Source organism: Vipera ursinii (genome assembly GCF_947247035.1).
Source record: "Vipera ursinii genome assembly, chromosome: 1".
NCBI classification, from domain to species: Eukaryota; Metazoa; Chordata; class Lepidosauria; order Squamata; family Viperidae; genus Vipera; species Vipera ursinii.
This window is the reverse complement of record NC_139512.1, coordinates 207,590,568-207,611,709: the sequence shown is the minus strand read 5'-3', so window position 1 is coordinate 207,611,709 and position 21,142 is coordinate 207,590,568. Positions and strand designations below refer to the sequence as shown.

Genomic DNA, 21,142 nt, shown 5'->3' with positions numbered 1-21,142 from the left:
TGTGCTTTAATTAGAACAGGATTAATTCAAGCTGACTGCCTCTCTGTGTGCAAATAGGGTGTTAGGGGTCAGAAAGTACTAAGTACTTTAAATGTCTCCTTGCATAATGTTAAAAGCTACCAGAGATGGATGACCTTTGTGTAAGCGAAAGAATTAAGGGGCAATTGTGAAGTCATTTGGTACCACTGAGCTTAATCACTCTAGCTATGCAGAACAAGCATTGCTAATTATAACTTTGTGGTATAGCTGTGCCAGAGCCAGGCTGCTCCTGAAGAATTTTCTGTTTGGTGAGCTCAGAATTAGACTGAAGGATGACTAGTCTCTGGGTGTAATGTATTAAAAAGGGATTAGGGGGGAAAAAACAAACCTAATACAAGGCTCATTCAGTCCTTAATGCTCAATGGGTGACTTCAGACCAATCATAATGTCTCAGACAAACCTATTTATCAAGATAGTTGAGGCTCCTGGAAGAAAGTGGCGTATAAATCTAAGAAATTACAGGACAGTTGTAATCTCAGTTGCATGGATTCCTTCGGGCATGCAACTTTTCAAGGATTATGGGGAACATTTGGGTTTCGATGGAAACTGTACTCTACTCCAAAAATTAAGAAGGAGCTAGGACAGAAGCTCAATCCCATTCCATTCTATTTAAGTGAAGCTGGAATTGAAATTATAACTTTTTAATAGAATATTGCTCTCACATTTCAGGGGAAAATGCTTTCATTTTAAATGGAAAGTGACTGTGCCCACAAACTGTTGGCATAACACTCACCTTCAGTGCATGCTTTGGTTGTCTGTCACTGGGCACTTCCGCTTTCTAATCTGGCATCATCTGGCACATTCATCCTGTAGCCTAGTTTTCGCATAGTACAAAGGGCATACTAGGATAGGGAAACAGGGAAGGTATCAGAAGTAACTTCCTGACAGCCAGCCAGTAGTGTAGGCTGCCATGTGAAGTGGTGATTTCTCCTTCACTGAAGTACTTCAGATAAAAGCTAGCTCAGGGGTAGGCAGCCTTGGCTCTTTTATGACTCGTGGACTTCAACTCCCAGAATTCCTGAGCCAGCCATGATCATCTGTCAGAGATGCTCTATGGCTCCTGCAGAGCAAAAGATTGGAGTAGATTACTTCTAAAATCCCTTTCAGATCAATGAGTCTATTGATATTGTTACCAACTACTGTAGTCCAGCTTGCATTTCTATTTTTTGGAAGGCATACAATGAGACCACTGTTGGGTAACAATTTAAGATTATATCACATCTGTAAGATTATTAACAGCTACAACAACAACAAAAAAGGAAATTGTAGAGATTTTTAATATTAATTTCATTGAAAATTACAAGTGCAAAGATAAAAAACAATACAAAACTATAAAAAAGAATAAAAATAGGTGCACAAAATTTAAAAAAGAAAGAAAAATAGAAAATAAAAAATATACTAAAAGAGGGAAATGTATAAGGAAATGACTTCCCTATTCATCACAAGTATAAACAATTTTAGTAATTTATCACTTCTCTTAAAATAAAACAAATGAACTTTCCTTCCCATTTCCATTCTCTTATCTATAAACAAAGCCTCATCATTTTAGTTCTGATCAGCAAAAGTCTATTAAGAGTTACCAGACATAGTAAAGGTAAAGGTTCCCCCGCACATGCGTGCTAGTTGTTTCTGACTCTAGGGGCCAGTGCTCATCTCCGTTTCAAAGCCGAAGAGCCAGCGCTTGTCCGAGGACGTCTCCATGGTCATGTGGCCAACATGACTAGACTCCAAAGGTGCACGGAACACTGTTACCTTCGCACCATAGTGGTCCCTATTTTTCTACTTGCATTTTTGCGTGCTTTCGAACTGCTAGGTTGGCAGAAGCTGGGACGAGTAACAGGAGCTCACTCTGTTACACGGCACTCGGGATTCGACCCGCCAAACTGCTGATCTTCTGATCGACAAGCTCAGCATCCTAACCCACTGAGCCACCGCGTCCCTTAACAGACATAACGATGTATCTATTTTAACCTTAACCAAGTAAGCTCACTTTATATTTTTACTTTTACCTATCTTGATCATTAGTCCCTTCAAATAATGTCCTGGAACTTGATTTCTTTTCATTTTTTCTTTGTCCCATCTCATAAAATTCTTCAAAGTTTAAACAACACTCCTTGAAATCCAATATAGGAGAATTATCCAGGTAATTCTAATAATTCTAATTCTAATAACCCACTCTCTTGGGTTATTTCTATATCATTTTTAATTGTTAAACATCAGCTGATTTCTTTTGTATGTTCAGGATAGCATCTTTTTTTAGATATCATTCCTGTAGCCTGTCATTTTTAAATCCACTTTCAGATTAATGTCAAGTTTGTCAGGTAAAATTTGTTTCTCTCCAATAACATTTTAAACACAGCCTAATTATAGAAACAGACACTCTTAACTTCTCAGTCCACTATTAAAAATCCTTCAGTATTTTGAATCATTCTATATTAGTAAACGTTTAAACGTTCTGCTTCAATTATACTTTTTAGTTTTCTTCTGTTCCCTCTAGTGTCAAAATCTCAACTTTCAAAGTCTCATCCTATCATATTTTTTTCAGTTCAAAACTTTTCCCATAGGAAGGATTCTTATAATTAATTCCAAACTCTTATTTCAAATCATCTTAGTCTATTTTTAACTTTCCAAAATCAAAATTCCAATTACCCTTTTGCTGTTTATTAATATTTTTTTTAAAAAAAATATTTAAAACTTTTGCTAAAAATTGAATTAAAGTCACCCAGTGTTTTCAGACTTGTTGATGCAAAGTCTTCTAATACTTAAAAAGCAGTTAACAAGCAATTTCCGAAAGTAACTAGAAAAGGAAGCATGTGAACCTGGTGTCCTTAAAGGCAGAGACCATGATTTGAGCATGATGGCTATTTTTTTTTGTCTCCCAGAGCTCTAAATCCATTGGGTTTAAGAGCAACTGTCTAGACCACTTGTGGCTGATATCAAGTCATGCTTACAACAGCGGCGCGTATGACTTATGTGCAATATTGGAAGACGAAGGAAATCCCAACGGACTATCAAGTAATAGAGAAAGTATTACTATGCGCAGAGTCAGATCGAATGACATATATTCTCAAAGGGAAAAGTGAATCACATTTTAATAAAAGTTGGGACTCCTGGTATTCATGGTTACAAAATAGAATATTTTGTTTTGTTAAAAATAAAATGTACTGTAAAACTTTTCAATAAAAAAGGAATATTTAATTTCAACGGGGGAAATACCAGATGATTGTGTATTATTATTTAAGGTATAGAATCTGGAGATATATACAATTATAGATTTCTAATATTTGGTAATTAAAGTTTACTTAGCCTGGGATGTACGAGAAAAAGAAAATTAGGGGTAGTATTACACTCCCCGGTCTTGTTTAATGTTGTTGATTTGTTTTTTGGTGTATAGGATGTTTTGGTGTTTTTCTATTTGACACACTTTTTGGTACTTTGTAATAATGTTCTTGTTGTTTTTATTTAAAACTTGTTTAATAAAATTTATTAATTAATAAAAAAGTCATGCTTAAGTCAAGTCACCAAACCTTCCTTGTTTGGAAAGGAATTACAATAAGGGGGGTCTATTTGCTGGGTCTTCATTCCCAGGAATCATCGACTCCACTTTTAGAGAAACTTTGGAAGTGAAAAAAATTCTTTATTTTTGGTCAATGGCAAATTGTGGAGAATAGCATTAGAGGAAAAATGTCTTGGAAAAAGTCTTTAGCTAAGTACTGTTTTACTAAGGTTTGACCATTTTCCCTGTTATAATTTACACCAATCCATACAAATACTGTATATTTCAGACAGAAATATAAAACGTGACCATCTAAATTTTATTGATTTTATTTTGTGATATTTTTTTTCTAAAAAAGTGTTTTGATTTGTATCATTTGCACTTTTTTATACACTGCAAAATAAAAGGAAAAAAAACCACAACTAAAAACAGTGAAAACAAAACAAGATCACAAGATGCCTAGAAAAATGTAACAGAGGTAGGCCTGTGATATATCATTCCCTACTCAAAATAAGGCAGGCTTTTTAAAGTCTTTCAGGTCCAAATTTGTGTTCATTTCCTTTGCCACTAATTTCCAAGAAAGTCAAAGAGTCTAGTGATTCTTGCTGCTTTAGAATCACAGGAATTCTGGGCACTACGTTGGGTGTTAGACTTTCTGAACTGCATCTTTTTATCTCCTCATAGCTAATGCACAGATTTGGGTATTTCCATCTGAACAGTAATGGCATTTTTCTGCTATTGTGCACTATTTGTAGCATTTCTAATTTTAATTATCCAGCTTCCCACTTTTAAAAGTCTAAGGCCACTCTACAAATTTATCCTGTAGTACAATTACAGTAGCTTAATATCAGAGATTTAAGCCAGATCTTATAAACAAATGCTAGGTCCCAGGCATCAGAGAACAAGCTTCTGAGTATACCTTATTTATTTACAATATTCTCTTCAGATGCCATCTGATTGTTCTGCTGAACTTGTATGCTACCACAGCGGGGGTTGTTTTGTTTTGTTTTTACCAAAAAGTGACTAAATTTTGAAGTGGTGTAGTGAGAACAAGATTACTACATTATTTGACTTCAGACAAAGCCATGGGACATTTCTTAAAAGTTGGTAGAGGAAAAAAAAGAATTGGGTCCCTTCATTCTTCCAGTTCTTCTCTGTACTACTGTTCTCCAAACCAGTGGCGTAGCGTGGGTTGTCAGCACCCGGGGCAAGGCAAGTAATTTGCGCCCCCTAACCTGTGGATTTTAGCACTCGAGTCTCTTCCACTAGCTCAGGAATTCTGGGAGTTGAAGTCCATGAGTCATAAAAGAGCCAAGGTTGCCTACCCCTGAGTTAGGTTCAAGGCAAAAAAGGGTCTCTGGAGAAGAGGGAAAATGCTAGTTTAAAACTGAAACAAGGCAACTTTAAGGTGCCTCAGCTGTGATTTAGGATGAGACAAAGAGAGGACATGGCGTTGAAAATGGTTAATGGGGCATGTTTGTTCCACTCTTAGTGGACGTCAGGATAAACCCCACGAGAGAATGACCTTACAACAGATGTGAATAGGCTTGGACTACGTTTGTAGATTGAGTGCATACATCACATGGAGCGATGATGGGCTTCATCAAGATTTATGATCCCACAATTGGCTAGTTTTCTCCATCTTGTCCTAAACCCTGGATACCAACCACGGTTTATGGCTTAGCATGTGGCGTGGGGTTGACCCAACATGTTAGGCGACAAACAATGACTTCCAACTTACAATGCCTCAGCTTCCCAAGGTTATTCCAAAGCCGGAAAAGCCAACCAACCCACCCTGCAGCTTTGCCTGCTTAGGCTGAACCCCAGGAATTCATACTTGCTCCGGCGCCCGACCTATTTTCTGCCCAGACGCTGCTTATCCAAGCCAAGCCGCCTCCTTCTCTTTGGCACCTCACCCCAAAGATTCGCCGGCCTGGCTGGAAACTCTCGCTGCTGGCGACGTGTGTCGGGGGGGGCGGTCCCGATCGCCGATGCACGGTTGGATCGGCAACCTGCCGACACAGCTTTCGTTCCAGAGCAGGGACCCCCGGAGAGACGCTGCAGCGATCCTCCCCCCGCGGGAAATCTACCCTCTTTCAAGCCCCACCGCGCCCCCCCGCCTTTGGCAACCCCGGGAGCGCCTTGGGAGAGCCTCCGCAGCGGAGCCCCGGGCTTGCAGGAGGGCCGCGCTCTGTGCACGCTCAGGAGCCGCCTTCTCCTTTGCGGGGGGGGGAGGAGGGAGAGAAGGCTTCCGTCCAGCGCCGGAGCAAAGGCGGATTCCAGCCTCTGGCCCTCCTGGCGGGAGCCGTCCTTACAAACGGCGGGAGTAAATAGGCGCCAACCGCAGCTGCCTGCGGCGGCGGCGGCAGAGAAAGGGGGGAGGGCAGGTGGAAAACAAGCCGGAACTTCAGCCAACCCGAAGGCGAGAGGGATTATGCCCTCTCGGGGGAGCGGAGGCCGCCTGGCAAAAGTTAAAGGAGCTCCAGCCGGGCCTGGCTCCCCGGAGCCTTCTAGGCCGGGCAAAGAAGAGCGCCTCCGACTTGTGGCCTATGGAGTTTCCGGTCGGAGCGGCCTGAAGGAGGAGTCACGCTGTGTGGTTGTGTGTTTGTGTGTGTGTGTGTGTGGCGCGCCGTGGGGCATCAGGCCCTTCCCGGCTGGGGCTCCGGTGCCTCCGCCCTGCCGGATCCCGGCGCTGTCGAGCGCGCCCCCCCCAGATGTTGCGCTCGGTGCGGCCGGCCCCCCCTGCACCCCCCACGCTATGCCACTGCTCCAAACAACCTATCAGTGTACTGGAACACCTTGATGTCAGCTATTCACAATTGTTTTCATCCTTTTTTACAGCTCAGCTACCGTTTTGTACATATTTTTTCAAGTTCGTTCTTTCTTTCTTTCTTCTTCTTAAAAGAGAGTTGTAATTAAAGAACCGCAGGAGAAACATCCAATCAAATTGATCTCTTTTCAGGGTTCCTCAATTGCTATGACAAAAGGTTTGGATGGAGTAAGGAATCATGGGATTAATTTTTGTCCAGCATGGACAGGCCTTCTTCTTCTCCTCCGTAATCCCTCACACTGTCTGGATTAAGATCAAGACTGTGCCTGGTACACACCTGCCACCCTTTCTGCTTCCATTAGCAAATCTGTGGAATGTGTAAAATTGGGGGGAGGGATGGAAGTGATGCTGGCAGGTGATACCTTTCTGAGCTGAAGCAGGTCACACGTCTCCTGAGGCTTGAATGGGGCTTGTTGGCTCCCTCAGTACTTCTCTGGGATTTGCTGTACCTCTTTGCCTGGCTCTCTACAGAGCCTACAGGAATTTGGTCGGAGTGGTACAGACATCGCCAGCAGAGTGCACAGTCATTGGGTGTCTTTTACAGCAGGGGTCTTAGTCATAAGACCTCACCTGGTTATATATTGTGGAAGAGGTTAGACCTACAACAGACATAGGTCTAACTTAAGCACGACAGAAGGACACACTCAACTCTAGCTGACAGTAAGTAAACGGTAGGAGTTTTGTATCCTAGAATCATAGAATTCCATAGTATGCTTTTCTTTCAGCCTAAAAGATTTACGGTAATAATAATAATACACATTAATATTTGAGCTATGCTACAACATTCTGTAGCTAAAAAAAGGTCTTATTTGTGTTTTCCTTATTATAGATTTTTATACATTGTAGAGGCTGGTCTATTTTATCACACGCTTTACCAAGGACTAGTCATGATGGATTTGGGTTTTAAAATTTTCTCACTTTATTGCTTTATTGTATTCTTACTTTATTGCTCTGTACACCGCCCTGAGTCCTCCGGGAGAAGGGCGGTATATAAAACACATAAATAAATAAATAAAATAAATAAATAATATCACCTCTCATTTCTTTTCTAAATGGTTATTATTAACAAATATGTTTATCATCAATTCTTTCACTTGAAAGTCTTTCAGACAGATTTATAGATTAGTGTAAATGAGGCAGCCCCAGGTCTTAGGCTTGCAAGTTTTTAAAAATGATGATAAACGAAAAGGGGATGAGGAGGGAAAAGAAAAAATGCAGCCCATGCAAGGACTCAAATCACCAAACAAATCCACAGTTATTATCTTACCAATGTGTGTGGTGAGAGTGCCCACCTGGTCTGCAACACCTCTCTCATACAGGTAGTTCCCCTAATAGGTACATGAGGAATTTTGCTATTCTAAATATTATATTAGAATATAGTCCAGCTGTCATTATTTCTGAAATGGACTATTCCTATTGCTCGTTGCAGGAAAGGCTACCTTGGTAGTCCAGCCTTCTGCCTTCATGCTGTCTCTTTCCATTACTTCCTTTCTTCTGTTATTTTGTGTTTTGAATATTGGAAGCTGTGAGAACTATAATGATCTGAAAAACCTGGAAACAGAGTTTGCCCTCACTCTTTACCAAAAGTTAGCCGAACGCCATAATAGAACGAATCTTGTCATCTCACCAGCAAGCATTTCTTTTTCGTTGGGACTTCTGCAATTTGGAGCTCGGGGAAACACATTTGGACAACTGAAACATGCTTTGGGATACAGCATTCACGGTAAGGAATCTTCCGAGACATTAGTATTTAATGAACACTGTGCGTCATTATAAAGTCCATCTGAGAATTGTCATTTTTCTACACTGCCAAAATCATATTAAGCAAAACTGAGTGCCCTTTGAACCTATGAATATATTAGTTTTTATCTGATAGGCATGATGACTTTGTTTCTTGTCTGTTCAAAATCAGCCAGTATGAAAGTGTTACTTTTAAAACATTCTGCTTTTGTTGCAGTACAGATTTCCCCCTCCCCACTCTCGTTAAATTATTAAAAAGAGCTTTCCCTACAGAAACATGCCATTTAAACCTTTGATGGGAAACTTACCCAAGAACTTCCAACATCTGGAGAGGATCGTTTAATTTAGTAGAATGCAGAGAGTCACTGGTCTCTTGCACCCAGAAGAGCCAAGAGTACTAGGTGCTAGGAGGACACAGAACTATTATATAGGATCACAAATAAAAAGAGATTTGGCATGCCCTGACATCGACGTAACTTTAAATGCAATTGCTTTGCAACTAATGAGGTAGGGAAATAAACAGAAAGTCAGGTTAGTATCTTAAAGATACAGCTCCTTTTGAAATGCAGCTAGCACAAATGTTCGCTTTGATCCACAAGAACACCAAGCTTTTAACTGTTGTTCCAATGGTTTGACTCAACCTACTGTTGAGGAGGAAAGAAATGACAAGATTGATGCTGGTTGGCAGCTTTGAGAGTGTTTCCAAAAGCTCATAATTTCTGATATGAATTTGGTTTCAAAGTCAATTAAATGTGACTCACAATAAATGCTATTTTTCCCATGGCAAATACAAACATTTCCTCCTCAAATATTTTCTCCTCGAAGCAATTAACAAGTAAATCTGCATCTCCTTGTTCTTTTCAACTTCTTAGTCAAGGAAACTTCAAAGACTAAAACAAATATTCAGCAATGGAGTGGTTGACAACTTATTGATCAAGGTGTGTCTAAGTGCAAAAGGGTATGACGAATGCTAGGGGAATAGATTCAACCTTCTCGTCTTCAACCTCCACTTATGCTCCCCACCTCTCCCCCATTTGTTCTGGGGAAAATTGTGAGAGTGCACTTTAGAGAGAAGAACCAGAGGAAGATTGTTGAAGGGGCAGTTATCCAATGTGGCCATTGTGTATGAACTGGGGGCAATATGAGATAAGACCAGAAATAATATTTATTGGCTCTCTAACCGAGTCATCTAAATTCTAGCAAAATAGTTCTTGGCTGGTTGTGCAGTTAATGTTTTTAGTATCTTCTCTTGGTTCCAGTTCAACTCCTTCATTTGTAGGATTGCTACAATGCTTTGGGGCAAAAAAAGCAGGGAAGTCAGAAGGCTACAGGGAGAAGAGGAAGACTGTATAAGCCACTATTATTCCCTCCTACAGTATGACCTTCTAAAGATCATGGAGTGGGCAATTCACAGTGGTGTGACTTTGTATCATTATGATTTCTCCCCCTTGACTACATTAATACATTAATACATTAATACAAGGACATCTCTTGTTCTTAGATAAGAACATCCAGAACCTCTTGCACACAGCCTACAAAGAAAGAATTAATTCCAACCAAAGTATTATAGTGCACTTGGCATGTACCCTCTTTGTTCAAGCTGGGATGCAGCTTTCACCTGAATTTGTTCAGCAGGCTGCATGGTGGGGAAATAACACAGTGCAGCAAAGTAACTTCAGTGATCCCAACAGGACCAAAGCACAAATTAGGGAATGGATTACCCAGAATACAGGAGGTAAGCATTTGGTAACCCCCATTGTTCTCTTTTGTCCCTTTGCAATACACCTAATTTGCACCAGCTGTTTTGAGACTTTACTCAAGCACAGTGTAGCAACGTGTAAGCAACGTTTGAGTTTGCTCGCCAACTTTCTCCCATGATCTCTTTGGGATGAAACCTGCTGAGGCTATCAAAGACTGGCATGAGCCCTAGGACAGAAAGGTATCGAAAGATTCTACTTGCTGTCTCAGTCAGAACCAAGAAACTCAAAATGTGCAGGCCATAAATTCTGCAAGCAACAGTGTAATCTTCTCTGCAGCCTGGGTTCATACAATTCAGCTGGTAGCTGAAGTTCACAGGCAAGGTAGTGTGTAATATCCAAGTCAAGCAAGGTTTCCAATGAGGACTAGCTTTGATACAGCCTAAAGTGAAGTACATGGCTCACAAAGTGAGATTATCATAGAGTTGTTTCAGCCCCAGACTGGCAGGCAGGAACACAAATGATACTGATTTCCAGTACAGTATTCCATTTACGTTTGGAAAACAAGAAGAACATTGTCCCTTATTTATTGTACATTTCCTCAGGGCCAACATCACTTATGTCCTGGACATGATGACTGGGATTGCTTCCAAAACTAAATCAGTGATGGTGTGTGTGTATATATATGTGTGTGTGTGTGTGTGTGTGTGTATGTATTTATGTACAGTATGTGTGTGTGCGTGTATACACACACACACATACTGTACATACATACATACATACACACACACACAGAGCACTTCAGGTTTGGTCCCTGCTATCTTCAGCTAAAAACAGAAAATTATGAGATGGGGCATCCTATATAAACCTGCTTGCTGAACCTTCTCTTTGTAGAATTGATTATAGAAGAATCGGGGGTTAGACAGCTCTCCAGAAATATCAAGATAAAGATTAGATTCTTTTTCTGCTATCTGACTTCATGACTTTACTTGGTTCTGCTAGATTTTCCAAAGCCGGTTTGCACTTACAGTACTAGCAGTCTAGTGCATCTGAATAGTAAGGAGTTTTTTTTTCCAGATTACAGTGAAGATGCCATTAATTTGCCATCAAATTCTTCTTTGTTAAGTCCTAAAAGCAGATAAAGTTGTTACTGTTTCCGAGTTAACGTTTCAAACAGAGAACAAATGTGTTACATTCATCTCTGTTGGTAGATTTCACTCTTTTGTTTTCTGTCCTTCAACAATACAGAAACCAGCAGCCTATCCTTGGACACGATTGAGTCTCCCCTTAACCAGATAGCCGTGGTAAGCACCATAAACTTCAGAAGCACGTGGCAAAGGCAATTCAGTTTCACTCATACTCAAGCTTTGTCCTTTACCACTCCAGATGGCATCACCTTGAAAGTACCTACCATGCATCTCAGAGCGGAAGTCAATTATGGTAAGGATCACAGGAATGGACTTTTTCTTTGCAGACAAGTTTCCGTCTTCTCCTGCACTGACAGAGAGAAAGAAGCTAGAAGAAAAAGAGAGCCAGCATAGTATTAAGAGGAACAAGGAAGACGACTCAGGTTGAAGTCCACCCACAATCAAGGAAGCTCACTAGGTGATTTTGAGCCAGTCTCTCTCTCTCTCTCTCTCTCTCTCTCTCTCTCTCTCTCTCTCTCTCTGCCCAACCAAGCTCACAGGGTTGTTGTTCCATGGAATAATGGGAAAAGGAGAATTGTGTTCACTGCTTCAAACTCCTGAAAGAACGCAAGTTGTAAATCAAGCAAACATAAAGATGAGTAAACAAGGAACCTCAGAGAATATGCAGTAGTGAAAGAAATGACTCCGATGTCTGAATTCTCTGCAGGGGAGCCTCGCCACTATATTTGCAGCTAGGGAAATAGCCCTAAAGTGTTAAAATGTCAAGCAAGAAGAAGTGGAAAGCAGCATAGTGTTTTCTGTTTTCAAAGAGGCATACAGCCCACAGCCTTGCTCGTCAGCACTTTTTCCTATAGCTTCCAGTCTTCTCTTGCCAGTTGCCCTTTAATATATTTTTAGTCAAAAACTGCCAATCCTTTCCCACATTCTGCTCATCAGAGCACTCAGGGTGACCAAATGACATTGTAAAATACAGTACAAAAGTATTAAATAGATGGTAAATCCAGTTAACTATTAAAACCTTGGTGAATCAAAATATATATTTACAGATTATCTAAACCAATGTTTCTCAACCACAACAACTGTAAGATGTGTGGATTTCAACTCTCAGAATTCTGGCTGGGGAATTCCGGAAGTTGATGTCCACAAAGCTTAAAGTTGCTGAGGTTGAGAAAAACTGATCTAAACGCAGATACAATGAGCACCAAGAAAGTGTGTTCCACAGACTTCAAACAATGCAGGAGAACACACAGTTGTGTGGTGGAAATTATAAGTTTGATGCGCGTTCCGATTTTCATCCTGCCCCTAAAACTTGTAGAAGTGAAAACATATCCAAAATCCTGCTTAGCTCAGATTTGCCTTTGAATGGTGGTCTGAAGTATTTTATTTAATATATTCATATATGCAACATCTATGATTGGCAATAATAATAATAATAATAATAATAATAATAATAATAATAATAAGAAGAAGAAGAAGAAGAAGAAGAAGAAGAAGAAGAAGAAGAAGAAGAAGAAGAAGAAGAAGAAGAAGAAGAAGAAGAAGAAGAAGAAGTTGAAAGGGACCTTGGAGGTCATCTAGTCAAACCCCCTGCTCAGGCAGGAAACCCTATACCATTTCAGGCAAATGGCTGTCCAGTCTCTTCCTAAAAACTTCCAGTGTTGGTGCATTCACAGCTTCTGGAGGCAGGTTGTTCCACTGGTTAATTGTTCTAACTGTCAGGAAGTTTCTCCTTAGTTCTAGATTGCTTCTCTCCTGGACTAGTTTCCATCCATTGCTTCTTGTCCTGCCTTCAGGTGCTTTGGAGAATAGCTTGACTCCCTCTTCTTTGGGGCAAGCCCTGAGATACTGGAAGGCTGGTATCATGTCACCCCTCGCCCTTCTCTTCATTAAACTAGACATACCCAATTCCAGCAACCCTTCCCTACCTAAAACTTAAATTAGTGTAATATAGTGGCTAAGAAATTGTGCTGTAAAATGGAAAGTTCTTGATTCCAGTTTCATTACTACTATGAATTCAGTTGGCTACTTTTGATACATCACTCTCTTTCCATTCATTCCATATTTGCAATAGGGGAAATATTTTTACTAAATTTATAGGACTCTAATCAGGATTTTTACTGCTACAATAACAGCAATGTTTTACCACTATTGCAAAAACTGCCATGCAATTAAATGTAGGTGATGCTTTTTAAAGACTATCACCCAGCACATTTCTGTTTGGTATACGTCCATAAACATAAAATGCAAAATAAATATATTTTTTCAGATGGATCAAATATATAAAGTATTATTTTAAAATGCTATAAAATATGCAAATAATGGTCAATGACAAGAAAGATTTGAGGGAAAGGCTTTCAGTCCGCTTGGTTATCTAGATGTAATTATTCATCAAGGATCTGGCAAAAAAAAAAAGAAGGCTTTTCCTAATGCTCAGAACTAAACAAGTATAGCTCATTAGGTCCTTGGTGAATAGTGTTATGGAGCTGAAGTATCACCTCTCAAAATGTCTTGCTGCAATTACTGAAAATCCTGGTATGTTTGTTAATAGTATACCACTGGTTTTTTTGACTTGCAGGTGAATTTCTAGTGGGCTCTCTGGATAAGATCAGTGTAGTTGAAATCCCTTATCTGGAGGAGAAGGTTAGCATGTTTGTGGTGCTTCCATCCAACAGGAGAACCTCTCTAGCCAGGATTGAGACTTACTTCTCAGCTCAAACCTTATCTCTATGGTCCAGCACCTTGAGAAGAACAGCAATGGATATCGTTCTCCCTAGGTAAAGAATCAATGTACATTCGGTTGCTTCAACATTTGGATCCCTGCTCGTGTTCGCTGTGCGTGTAAAAGATACGGACTTAACTGTAGACAAAATGCCATGATTATGGATATGAAATATGGTTGGGAAGAGGAGAGGACACAGCTATAGCATCTGCACCTGGGCTGCCTAAAATCTTAAGTGTAGAAATCCAAGGATAAGACCTTGGAAAAACTATACAGAAATGATTACAAGTGCATGCTTAGAAACAGAGAATGAGGACACACAACTTTTTCTTATAAATATGCAATATGCAGGATGGATTGTGTGCTCTTGAAACATTGCTGGATTGCAATTCCAGTCATATCTCATTCTTTGCCTTGCTAAGTAGGCTGTTGGGAGGTGAAGTTCACTAAGCCCTGGAGAGATCATATGTCACCTTGCCCATAGAGAAATTGTACTGAAAAAACAACATAGCATGTTTATAGTCTTCATTTATCAACTTTCCAGGTTCAAAATTCAAAATCACTTGGATTTAAAGTGTATTTTACCTGCATTAGGAATTACAGACATGTTTGATCAAACTGAAGCTAATTTTAAAGGCATTTCAGGTAAGCTTACCTATACAAATTTTTCGGGACAAATGCCATATGCAACTGAGGGCTTAGGAGCCACAGTCTAAAAAGTAGACAGGATCGTAATAAAGAAAGGAAAAAGCACCTAAATTTAATTAAAAGTGAAATAATATAATACAACAATCTCTTATATATTTAAAGTTTTCCCTCTTCTGTGATATTGTAAATTACAATTCAATGGAAACTTTTTGGAAGATCTTAGGAACCATATGAACATTATATTGAACTAAGGGCTCAGATTATAAATTCTGCTCTGTGGCAATGATTCATCACAAAAGATCTTCTAATTGGAGTTTTGGGTCTATAAAACAGAAAGCTTTCTAATCATGGGTGGACATGGATTATTTCAGGAGCAAGAATGTACCTTGTACCCTGTCCATTTCACACAATGCTTAATTTGAGTCTCTGTCATTTAATATGTTTCGCCATGAAGCTTACATATCAGTTCATTTATCATGGCTAACTTATGCTAGAAGTGCATTGAAAAGCTACATTTTTTTGTTTTTACAACCCTGCAATCCCTTTTTATCAGGGTAGAGTTGGGGTGATTGAATGGAGATGAGCGTTTACTGGCCGGATGCCCTTCCTGATGCCTACTCAGAGTTCGCAGCAGATATGTTCTCATTGAGCTCTAATAGAGAAACATCTGCCACTGCCTAGGATTGAATTCTCCCCCTCCCAAGTGTGAGGCAAGGGTTTTCACCTCTAGGCCATCGTGCATTCAAAAGCTACAATATTGCTGTTAAAATGAAAATCCTTCAGTTGAAAAGCACTCGGTAGATCTTTAATACAAAGAGCAAGGATAAATAAAATAGACAAAGGTATTTTGGATAAGGATCATTTTTTTTGGTAAGGATAAGGTAAGGGTAAGGATGGACTTTTTAGTAAGGATAGTTTTGTACCGGGGGACTTCTTCCGTCATATTTGATGTTAGAAGAGTTAGGGGTGAAAATGTTGAGTCAGTTCTCATTGCAATTCATGTATTCATTAATGGATTCCCACTTCATTGGGAATACTTACTAAATTAATTTTATAATTTCTGGAAGAAACTTTCTCTTTTCCACAGAGAGTCTCTTTTCTCTCTGACAGAAATCTCTCCTGAGCAGTTTCTTCTTTGAATAAGTTGTTTTGGCTTTAGGCTGGCAAATAATAACCGCTTTTGTTTGCTAGAACAAGGAGGCCTTTACATCTCAGAGGTCTTTCACAAAGCAAAGATTGAAGTGACAGAAGATGGTACAAGAGCCTCAGGCATTACAGGTAAACTAGAGCGAATTGGAAATGACGAAGCTGGAAAACTAGCAAATGGTTTATTATTTAAGCAGCACTTCTAACACAAACATCTTTTTTCATGACTCAACAAATAGAGCTCCTTGGGGCAATCTGTTTGCCCACAAGAAGTTTTAAAACAACTTAACCCAATTGGAGCCCCATCAAATGTTATTATCAACCATGCACCTATGATATTGAGAACAAATCCTGTTTTCCATGTCATATCATGGCTTGCAGTTTGCCGCCTGGTGGCAAACAGGAAGCAAGCTTTCATCCCTACAGAAGAGATTCCTCTCTTACATCAAATTTCATCTCTGACAAGTTTGGGACCTCTTTAAAAAAAACACATTATTTTTCATGTTGACTTTCCCCAGGCATTAACCTTTTTTGTTGTTTTTTCTGCTGTAATTTTATAATGCTGTTTGAATAATTGGTGGGATGTAGACTTCAGAATTTCTACAGTGAGAAACAATATAGACATAATTATAACAATTCCAAGAATAACAAGAAAAGAATTCCCAGTCAGCATGGTCAAATCCAGTCAGCGGATTTCAGGAAGTTGTACTCTGGAGGGAAGTAAAATGGGGAAAACCATGTTAGAGGCTGAACCTAATAATTTCAGTCATTCAGAAATGAGCTGCAGCAAATTCCAGTCCAATAGCTTGGGAGATCTCAGGTGGGACTTATTTCGACCTCATTATATATATAGTATTGACATGTGAACCAAAAACGACCAGCAATTGTATTTATTGGCTAACAGTCATCTAAATTTTTGCAAAACAGTTCTTGGCTAGTTGCGCAATACACTTTTCTAGCATCTTCTCTTGGCTCCAATTCAACCCCTTCATTTGTAGGATTGCTACAATACTTTGGGGCAAAAAAAGCAGGGAAATCAGAAGGCTACAGGGAGAAGAGGAAGATTGTAGAAGCCACTATTATTCCTTCCTACAGTATGACCTTCTAAAGATTGCAGAGGGAGCAATTCACATTGAGTGGTGTGACTTTGTATCTTTTATGATTATAAAAAGGAACAATGGATGTGGACAGACATAAAACTAATTTAAAAAATGGACATGGGCAGACTTAACAAGATATAGTGTTATATTGTATCTTATAATTCTAAACACTATTTGTGTTTCAGCATTATTCCTCATACTGTAATATATTGCTAGGATATGGCCCCTCATGCTCACGGCAGTTTCTCAAACCCTATCAGCAGGATTTGGGAAAACAACGTTTGTGGGAAGACCAGATAGGACAAAATAGGTGTATTTTGGGAGGGGGGAAATCCCTCAATCCAACCACGATTTAGCATGTGCTGTAAGAAGTCTTGGAGTGAAATTTAGATGGGTGAAATGGTAAGCAGGGTGATGTAAGGTCTGGCCTGGAAAGACCAATAAGGATGTCTTGGATTGCAACATTCCATTACTGATCCCACTTCTTCTTATTGCCATTAGGACTGAGATGTTCTAATCTTGTAGTAAAGGTAGTCCTCGACTTACAACAGGTCATCTAGTGACTGTTCACAGTTACAATGGCACTGAAAAAAGTGACGTATGACCATTTTCACACTTATGACTGTTGCAGCATCTCCCTGGTCACATGATCAAAACTGAGATGCTTAGCCACTGGTTCATATTTATGATGGATAGGCAGTGTCCTGGAATCATGTGATCACCTTTGGCAACCTTCTGACAAGCAAAGTTAATGGGTAAACCAGACTCACTTAACAACCGTGTTACTAGCTTAACAATTGCAATGATTCACTTAACAACTGTGGCAAGAAAGGTCGTAAAATGGGGCAAAACTCACTTAACAAATGTCTCACTTAGCAACATAAATTTTGTGCTCAATTGTGGCCGTACGTTGAGGACTACCTGCATTTAGTTTTACTTTCTGTGAGATATTTGCAATTGAACAAATGTAAATAATGCCAGATATTCACCAACTGTTTTACATCACAGCTATGTTGTTGTTAAAAAGATCCAGAGCTCCTGTCTTCAAAGCTGACAGACCTTTTAATTTCATTCTAAGCCAAGCCAGAACAGGTAAACATGGGTAATTTTAGCCATAAAAATGTATTATGATAGCAAAATATTGCTGCTTTTTTGATAGGTTAGTAGTTTGACATTTCATAATGCAAAGATCTGTTTTTTAAAAAAATTGTTTATAATTTATATGGGCTCATCTTAAATATTTGGCTCTGGGCAACTAACAGTTAAAAACAAAATGAAAACAGTCAGCAAAATGATAAATAAAAGAGCAGCTGAACATCAACACTAATAGTCATCATCTCCAATCAATATAACTGTGAAATGGGCTCACCTGTACTTCCAGGACCTCAGGATTAATGGTGAAACAAGGTTGTGATGGCCTTGCAAAAAGCTAGCAGGGTCAGGGTGAGTTTGATTTGCAGGGAGATGATGTTCCAGAGAACAGCTGCCATGACAGAAGCAGCTCTGTCTCACAAATTTGCGAGAAACAGCTCTCTTCCTGGGTCCCACTGGATGTCACTCTCTTGCTGATGGGTCCCAAAACCTTAGCAGCATCTAAACCACGGGTGTCCAACCTTAGCAACTTTAAGACCTGTGGACTTCAATTCCCAGAATTCCCCACCAGCATGGGAGTTGAAGTCCATAGGTCTTAAAGTTGTCAAGACTGGACACGCCCTGATTTAGGCTAATAGAATTTTAATACATAAAGTTTATCAATCTGGATGGCAAAACTGCAAATGACCACTAGGGGATGAGAACAGTACAGTTTTCTGTTATTTTCTTTACAGCTATCTAGTGGTCATTCATATTTTTTTAGCATGCTTATCTGAATTCCATTATTCTACTTTTAAACTATAGGCATCCAAGCACTTTCACCTTATTCATTCTGTTGAGGTGCACCAATTCATAGGCATTGAGGTGTTATTTTTTTAAAATGGCACTGACATGATTCAGTTAAGAAAGGAAACAGATATCAAGGGGGCTATACTTTCTACTGAAATATTCACTCGTGCATTGCCTTCTAATTAAGTAAAGTGCTTGAGATTTGTTTCATACCATCAGAAAGGTACTTGCTATTGTCTTCTCAGTGAACCTTTACTACAAGGGAATGAATGGAAGGAACAGTTGTGTTGAAAATAACCAGTACACCAAAGACTAAAGGCCAAACAAAATCAGCATTTGCCTTTGCTATTATGATGACTAGCTCATCCATAAGGCACACCTTTTTCTGACATTTCTTCCTTTGCATTGCGTTTTTTCCCTTCAGGATATTTTTATGACCTTTTTTTTAGTAATTGTGAGTTCTGACTGTTCCATTCTAACCCTTGTAAGCATTTCAAATTTCAGAACTTGCTTTGCAACATGACTCCCATTTCCCCCCCATTGACCTCAAGCAGAGGGAAGGGATCTGCAAGAAGGAAAAATACTATGGTTTTTTACACACTCTGTAACTGTGCAGTTTTGAACAAACTTTCATCTCTGCACAGCTTAAGACTTAAGCAGAAGTGTGTGAGGCAGAAAGAGACAATTGGCCATGGCTGCCTGGCCCCGCCCCCTTCACCCTGTCCCCTCCATCCCAACCAATGCACTGTGGGAGATGCACTGTGGGCATCTCTTCCCCGCCATTCCTCCTCTTCCGCTCCTCCCCCACTGTCTCACTCCCAGGCGATTTGACATGGGGCAAATTGCCATGGCTGATTCACCATGTAGGACAACTAGCTACGCATCCTGGCAGCCAATTCATGCACCGAGGGGTGGGACTCTGGCTTTCCATGGATGTGACATACAGAGAGGGTGCCAGATGGGGCAGACAATGGCCTCAGGTGCTGGGAAGCGGGGGATGTGGCAGTTAATGTGCGGGGCAACCAGGCCGCTCCTTCCTACTTGCACTTGGCTTTTTGAGCTATTTTGATTGTCGGCAAAATGGTTTTAGAAGTTGTTTAGGTCCTCACAAATACATCTTTGCAACCGCCTGCTTTAAAAACAAAGCCCAAACAGCCCTCAAGCAAAAGTAACTTTTTCATATGGCCATATCCTCTTTCTCTTCTTCCACAGTTGAAATGGCATGCTAATTGCATATGCTATATACATGTGATAAAACCCACACCTTTGCTCTGTGACGTTATGTTGTAAATATAGAAGGTATTACATTGCTAAGCATTAATGTTTATTGGCAGAATGTTAAATTGAGTCTTTTAAAATCAATACAGTGGTATGTCAGAAATAGAATCTGCAGATTGCTTTCTCTTCCATAACAGGTTTCTCATACAAAATGTTCACATTTAGAATGTTGTTTTTAGCCACAATTATCCAAAACTGCGTATCTTATGCTCCAGAACAAATGGTTCCCCCTATTCAAGGCCAGATAAAGTATCTTAGTGCCTGGGATAACAAATCTGAGATATTTTAAAATTTCATTTCATTTTTGAAGTTCTTTCTTTCTTTCTTTCTTTCTTTCTTTCTTTCTTTCTTTCTTTCTTTCTTTCTTTCTTTCTTTCTTTCTTTCTTTCTTTCTGCTACCTTGCTTGGTGGCTCTTTTCTGTTAGCTGTGTTAGAATCACATTCATTTATCAAAGTTGTAGACATCTTATTTTTCACCTTCCAATATTATGAATTTCCAAGAGCTTGTGATGTATGTGGCTCCCTAGTTTGCTGTTTCTCAACCATGGGAACTTTTAAGATGCATGGTTCTCAACTCCCAGAATTCTCCAGGCAGTTGCTAAGGTTGCCTAATTGCTTAGACAAGATCATTCCCTTTTTATCCAAAAGCCTTTCTCAACTTGTTGTCTTCCACAGATGTTGGGGCTATATTGCTTAACCAAGTCAGCAAGTTAGCAAAGACTATAGAAGAAAAATGCATTAAAGTTATTACTTTGCTATAAGCCAGGGGTCCCAATCCCCACTCCATGGCCCATTGGGAACCGGGCAGTGAAGCTCCATTTGCACAAGTAGCAGGCTTGTGTATGAACCCTCCCCCCCCTTTCTGCCGCTGCCAGTCTACAGAGCCAGAAAGGTTGAGGACTTCTCCTATAAGCAATATGTCTAAACTGAGGCTGACCTGAATCTTTTTTTTTACAGGTTCAATTCTGTTCATAGGAAGACTTACAAATCCTACACAGTAAACTTAAAATTAATCCATCTACTTGTCTACTTTTCCAAAGCACTGAGGCGCTACTATACATATCTAAGCAGCACATTTGATCTTGGATCATTTTTCTCTTTTAATGACCCTGTAATCCATCAGGGTGGAATTGGGGTGACTGAACAGAGCTTGAGCATATTCTGGCCAGATGCCCTTCCTGACGCCTATGCAGAGTTCACAGCAGACAATTACTCATTGGGCCCAGAGAGAAATATCTGCAGCTACCTAGGATCGAATGCACAGTCGCCTGATTTTGAGACTGAAGTACAGGCACTAGATATAGTAATGGCTGGAAATGTTGTCTATTTGGAAAAAAAAGTTTCATACTCCTACCTAACTAAAGGTTTACTCTCAAATGTTTATATCATATGGATTGTTACTGCTGGTATTTGTAGATAA

General features: G+C 39.7%; 1 protein-coding gene across 1 annotated transcript in view; it reads left to right on the top strand.

Annotated features, from left to right (window-relative positions):
- The window catches only part of SERPINE3 (serpin family E member 3), a gene marked incomplete at both ends in the record, with an annotated part of 46,455 nt that extends 25,732 nt beyond the window's left edge, over positions 1-20,723 (top strand). The window contains 8 exons of the mRNA XM_083371171.1: positions 7,795-8,088; positions 9,607-9,840; positions 11,051-11,242; positions 13,526-13,724; positions 14,214-14,314; positions 15,509-15,595; positions 17,572-17,655; positions 20,680-20,723. Coding sequence (XP_083227297.1) covers positions 7,795-8,088; positions 9,607-9,840; positions 11,051-11,242; positions 13,526-13,724; positions 14,214-14,314; positions 15,509-15,595; positions 17,572-17,655; positions 20,680-20,723 — 1,235 coding nt within the window. The remainder of the gene's footprint in view (positions 1-7,794; positions 8,089-9,606; positions 9,841-11,050; positions 11,243-13,525; positions 13,725-14,213; positions 14,315-15,508; positions 15,596-17,571; positions 17,656-20,679) is intronic.
- Between the last annotated feature and the right edge of the window lie 419 nt (positions 20,724-21,142).